We start from the raw sequence: 6,588 nt of genomic DNA, 5'->3' as shown, positions 1-6,588 counted from the left end.
ACAGTAAAGTTATTTTAAAAAACGACCAGCATCATATAGTTGAAAGTAAAAACATATTTGAAGCATTATAAGCTTGAATATGCTGCTCCTTATTCTTTCTTATGAGCAACAAAATTTGTTCTTTCTTGACAGAAGATAACATATTTGAAATATCAAGAAAGACAATTAATACTCTGTGTGCAAAAAGCCACAGTTTGCCCAAAAACGTACTATTTGCATGCATGGTAACATAAGCCTTTCCTTCTCGGTCCAAAGACCACATGGCCGGAGGCTACCTCAAAACCAATTCCCCAGGGAATGCATTCGTAAAATTTTCTAAATATTTTCAGCTTGATCGTAATATACTGTAAAAATGCCTCCGCCTCAGGAGCAAAAAGCGAACATTTCTCTACCGCGCCATTAATCTATGGAACACCCTGCCTCCCAGTATCAAAACACTGACCGGTCTGCATCAATTCAAAAAGGCCATCCGCCAGTTGTACATAAGTATATAAGTATAAGTATAACATAAGTTGTATATATTAAGTTAAGTCATGATTGTTTTGTTTAACCTGTATATAATTTGTGATGATTATGTATGTTCATTCTCGTTTAATTTTGTTGTCAGTATGTTCGTATTTTACATGTTTTGAACCCTGGAAGACTAGTCATGGACTAAAGGGTATCGAAATAAACGAATAAACTAACGAAGTCCAATCTAATCGCTATTTTTAACGCAGGGCCAACCTTAGTCCAGCAGTACCGTGGCTGTTATAAGGACACATCTGACCGTCTGTTTCCCAACGCACAGCTTCTGGGCCATTCGTTATTAACGAATGCTCTTTGCAGGGATCACTGTAGAAGTGGCCATTTTCCCTACTCAGGTAACAGCACCAAAATGATTGAATGTCAAATTTCTTCATTCAAGGCCACTTGTTTACAAGAACCGACGTTTCGATGATCGCGTGTCGTCTTCACCAGTGCATCTAGGTTTTACTGGTTCAAAGTGAACCAAGCTGCCGACCTATGGGTTCCAAATATACGGTACATCAGTTCACAGAGAACCAGTCATTATAGCTTTAAAAAGCGAAGTGAGGAAAGTCGTGTAAAGTGCCTTTCCCAAGGGCACACGATCGGTGGCATGTCAGGACTCGAACCCGGGACCTCTTGGTTCCGAGTCGAGCACTCTGCCCCACACGACCCCACTTTTCTATCATATTTGGGACAATAGCTTACCTTTAAAAGGCATATGATATTCCCATTCCTCCATAGCAACTCAATATGCCGAAGAATGCTTCTGTGGGACGAGGCAAAACTTTCAGGACCTCGGAGATCCTCTTCCTGACAGCGAATGTGACCGTCGGTGCACCGGAAATCCTGATCAATTCTGTGGGGGTGAATGGAGGATGTCTGTGTTTAGCACTGGAAGTAAGTTGCTTTATTGTTATCATCAATATCTGGCTGCATTTGTAAAAGGAAGGAACTATCACATTCATTGTCTTCTGACAATGACTGACGGGAGGGAGAGAGAGAGAGAGAGAGAGACTGGTTGGACTACCAACATCAAGATAGCATTGACGGCAAGCTTATATGCTGAAAAACTATTAAGTTTGAGACAGTTCATATTGCATGAGGGTTCTACTCAATATAATATGTAAATTGTACTTTCGACAAAAGAGGGAAGGTTCTAAATTCTTAATTTTTTAAAACCTCAAGTCTGTAAGTTTTTTGTGATATATTTTACCACATTGTGCGTGTACCATTGCTCTCAATCCATGGATTAATTTCAACATGCTACTTGTCCTCTTGACATGGGGATGGTGCAAATTTTTTTGATGTAAAGTTGGAATGTTGAAATTATACATGGACGTTGCAGGCTGATAATGGATTAGCAATAGGGGTCCTATATATACCAGCGCCGCCACTGCCCGCGTGCTAGCATAAATGAGTGAAATGTGTTATGCATTAGCTTATAACTGGAGATTATAGAAAAATGAACTCAAATACATGTAATATAATTGTAAGTTGCGCAAAAACTTATTTTCTTACAATGCCGGGCTCTTTTAAGGAAAGTCATATTTATAAGGAACAGTTACTGTAAATGTTTTAATCTGCAAAATACGATCCAAAAAAATGAATTACAACTATGCTATGTATGATTCTAATGCAGATCCCATACTCGACATTGGATTGTTAGTGTTTTTGCGAGTAACATTACGTCCTATATGTGATGATAATAGAACAAGGTTAATGGATACCTACTCAATTTAGAATGTGTTTTAAGTAGTAGGACTTTTCTATGTTTATTCATAAGTTTCTTAAAAGCATATTGTCTTTACAATTCTCATTAGCCTCGACAGAAACGAATGTTGCACTCAACAAAATGGCTTCACAGAGCAGTTTGCTGAGGTCGGAATATCCTGCGGAACGAGCTGTGGACGGAAACACAGGAACCATTCTGTACCCTCTAAAGGAATGCACACACACGGACCTGGAGTACGAGCCGTGGTGGAAGGTTGATCTTGGAGACACTTACGTCATCAGTCACGTGACAGTCATTAACCGAGGAGACTGCTGTGGTGAGTAGAATATCGATTGCTGATTGGTTACCAATTCTGACAAATCCTTACCCTTATTTATTACTACCCCGTGATGATGCCCATATTTTTATTTTTACTGTATCTTTTTTTTGTGGTTAATTTAATATTTCAGAAGCACCCCCATATTTAATAGACTTTTTGATAAACAATAAACAATTGATAAAGGTCGGGCAGGGGAGCAACCTTCAAGCAGAGGTACGTTTTGCTTGTGTAATAGAAATGTCTGTTTCGTCGTCTGCAGTTGTAAATGTAACTCGTTCTCCAATGTGTTCCCAGCTAAAAATCATGGTTCTCTTCGTTGCATTTTAAGTAACTGGGCATGTGGTGTGCCCGGGGGGGTGAAAATAATGCAAGTACCGAAGTAACGGGTTCCTTTCTCAGCACTCGGTATACAGAGGTGAGGCGGCTTCCGTCCTAGATCTCCAGTGCCGAAGGTACGTCAACACTTGGTGTCCAGTGTCGGACGGCTTCAGCACTGGAAACTCGGAATCGGCAAATCAAACCTTGTCTTTAAAAAGGGTATCGAGATGCTGCCACTCATATTTTCGAGATCATACCGCCTGGGTAACAAAGTTTAATCGGGACAAGGTTATCGGCAGGACAGGACTGCACGGCCTCTTTTCTTACATTTTCACTAAGACTTGGCCTAAGATACCGTTTTGTACGCCGCGCGGCCGACGTAAGCACCAGAAGATCCCAGAAGCCCAGTGCCGAAATGGTTTAACTCGGCTCGGTAGTTAGTTTGCTTCAACTATTCAAAGACACTTTCAGAAATTTCAACTTTCAAGAATTTCAGAAAACAATTTACAAATGTATCTTTTGAACAAGTTTAATAAACATCTTTTTCAACCATATCTTGCTAAAGCACGGGTTGTGGGTGAGGCCGAAATGCTGGCCGCCTATTGGTCCCCGCTAGGCTGGCTTGGATGGGAAAGTGAGGTTCCGCGGGGGGGCGGTGTAACAGCGATCTCGCCCCCAGCAGTTTCGCCCTCCTGGTGGGATGAGGTCGTCTGCGATTTGGCCCCCTCTCCGTAGACCTCAACCCCCCCCCCCCCCCTCCGACACTTATTCTACTCTTTTACACCTTCCCACAGGTATGGCAGGTACACAACTTTGGTTAACAATTCTAACGATGTTATTCGCTTGAAGCAGGAAAATAACCTCTTGCGTAGAGTACTCCCTGTTGCTATGGTCAACAGCATAGGCATCTCATCAACGCAGGATTTGAGTTGTTTCATTGCTAAAATAATTTTGAGAGTGTATACATGCAACATAATTCCCCGAAACGAAATACTGTGGTTATTTTATCCAACAAATGTGTGTACTTAGACATGCTAAAACAGAGGTTTTCGAGAAAATAACTGATTATTTTTTTGGCGGGGACGAAATCACTTAAGGGGGCGAGTCGGGGAGACAAAACTCACTACCGGGGAGGGCAAAATCACTGGAGATCTCGACCCGGGAAGGGCGAAGTCGCTAGAGATTTCGGGGGACAAATCACGTGGGGTGGCAAGATCGCTGCGACATCGGCCTCCAGGCTAGATCTTATATATGTGACCAGAGATTTAGCCGTTTTACGACACTTTGTTACCGGATGCTCACACACTGTTTACATACACAGTGACATAGTATAGTAATTGTTCCTAATCTGCAAACTAAATAAAACTGCACGAAGAATTGTCGCCTATGGACATTTGTTATACCTTCGGGCGTTTGTTAGACTTTAGGGCTCAAAGCAGATGTTAAACTACTGTTTCCTACACTGCCTTTATTGTCATAAATTTGAGCAAATTCTACATTTGCCTTATTTACTAAGATTAAAATTACATAATGGGTCAGTGTCTTCACACTTGTAAGAAAATAAGCTTCCGGTGGATTTGTCTGAAATTTAGCATTTTTTACTGTAAATTACAGGAGAACGACTGCGAAACTTTATGGTACGAGTCGGTCCTTATGAGGACTTCCGTGAAAATACACCATGTGGTGACATTTACTCGGAAACTCCATCGGAAGGAGAGACTATCGACGTGCGGTGTGAGGAGCCCATCTCAGGGAGGTGGGTGTCTGTCCAGCTGATCGGCCGGGAGGACTACCTGTCTCTGTGTGAGGTACAGGTGTTTTCAGGGACAGGTAATTACATTTTTGCTTAACCAGTGGATAGACATGTTGTGACCATTTAGTACTACATTGTAGTAGGAAGAGGTAATACTAACAATGTGTACATTTAGTAATCGTTATTTTCTAGTGCTGTAGTAATGTTTTAGATGGCTGACTTGTAAGCCTGTGTGTGGTTTGTCTGTGTTGTGACGTTTTATAGAGGGTAGGTTGTGTTGACAGTTGATTAATAGGATGGTCAAGACCAAAAGATGCCACAGCACGAAACTGAGTGGGAGGTGCGCGGAGGATTTCAGGAAGTGCTGTGATTATATTCCACCATACATATCAGCAATATATTATTAACACTTCCGGGAAATCCAAAATTACTTCCCTTAATTCCAAATTCTCCTTTTTTATAGAGTGTCATCCGTTTCAATTTTCAGAATCGGCAGTTGAACAGCCTGCGAACAACACCGGAAAACGATGGCGCGACGACCTCCGATGTGGTCCGGAGTTCCCTGCCCCGGATGCGGCTCCCGGGGAGTGTGACCCGGACTCCTGCTTCCCGTGCTGCTCTCAGTGGGGACACTGCGGGAACACCCCTGATCACTGTGACTGTGCAGACTGTGTCAACTACGGACAGATTTACGGTCATTGTTTTTCATTTATTTCATTTATTTCGAAACCTTTTAGCCCTGCAGGGCTAGTCTTCCAAGGCTCAAATACATGGAATACAGGCACATCGTTACATAATTATATACATAGGAAATAGTGCATAAGATACAGTGAAACGTTTAAAAAGACAAAAATACATCAAACATCCATTAAAGGAACGCATAAATGAATATTAACAATTTAAAAACTAGAGGTCGGCTTCATGTGACACTGTTTACTATGGCTTTCTTAAACTTGAGAAGGTTACTCAGTGTCTTGACATGATAAGGTAGGTCGTTCCACAACGATATAGCACGATACAGGAATGAGCGCTTCTTACTGTTCGTCTTAGGTTTGGGTAATCTAAAGTTGTACTGTGCAGCAGATCTGGTATTGTGAATGTGAGATACATGAACAGGCACAAGGGAGTTGTATAAATACTGTGGTTCATGACTAGTGACAATCTTAAAGAACATAACCAGTGTGCTAGAGGAGAATCTCTCACTCACAGTCAGCCAACCAAGATCAATATGCATCTGCCTGGTAGGTGTATCAGGAGCAACACTTTCAATAATAATCTACAAGCCCTATTCTGAACTACTTGCAGTTTGCGCATGTTAGAGACTGACATGCTAGCTAAAACTGGTGCGCAATACTGTACCACTGACAAAACCAGTGCACAAACAACAACCTTACAAACTGCAAAAGGCATCGCCCACATGTGTCTTCTCAATAAGGCGATGTTTCTAGATTGTTTTGAGGCAATGTGAGTGACCTGTAAATTCCAGGTGAGCGACCGATCCATATGTAGCCCAAGCAAAACTGTCTCCCTCACTTCCTGAACCTTCTCATCACCGATAACAAGATCTAGTGAATTGTCAGGTATATTAGCAAGCCTACGTGGGGTTCCGAAAAGCATGCATTTGGTTTTAAGAATATTTAACACAAGTTTATTCATGCAAACCCAGTCTGATAAACTTACAAGGTCGGAATGCAAACCTACAGTGATGTCACTTATAGTCTTACCGGCTTTGTAGATAGATGTATCGTCTGCGTACATTTCAGGTGTACTGCTTAACACAGACAAAGGTAGGTCATTCGTAAACAGTGTAAAAATAAGCGGGCCTAAACAACTTCCCTGAGGGACACCACACTGAAGTACAGAGGGTTCAGAGAAATGACCATTGATATAAACAACCTGTGATCTAGTCTTGAGATAACTCGTCATCCATGACATAGCGTTTGAAGAAAAGCCATA

General features: G+C 41.8%; 1 protein-coding gene across 3 annotated transcripts in view; it reads left to right on the top strand.

The window, feature by feature from the left end:
* The first annotated feature begins 731 nt into the window (after positions 1-731).
* The window catches only part of LOC109472881, a 77,833-nt gene continuing 71,976 nt past the window's right edge, over positions 732-6,588 (top strand). For all 3 annotated transcript variants that reach the window (XR_002140394.1, XM_019772747.1, XM_019772746.1), the window contains exons 1-4: positions 732-863; positions 1,252-1,407; positions 2,331-2,558; positions 4,494-4,709. Coding sequence is in view for 2 of the 3 variants with exons in the window: in XM_019772747.1 (XP_019628306.1) it covers positions 1,386-1,407; positions 2,331-2,558; positions 4,494-4,709 (466 nt within the window). In the remaining variant the exon portion in view is untranslated. The remainder of the gene's footprint in view (positions 864-1,251; positions 1,408-2,330; positions 2,559-4,493; positions 4,710-6,588) is intronic.

The sequence above is a fragment of the Branchiostoma belcheri genome, unplaced genomic scaffold (assembly GCF_001625305.1).
Source record: "Branchiostoma belcheri isolate BF01 breed outbred unplaced genomic scaffold, Haploidv18h27 scaffold289, whole genome shotgun sequence".
Taxonomy (NCBI): Eukaryota; Metazoa; Chordata; class Leptocardii; order Amphioxiformes; family Branchiostomatidae; genus Branchiostoma; species Branchiostoma belcheri.
This window is presented reverse-complemented; position numbering and strand designations above follow the sequence as displayed.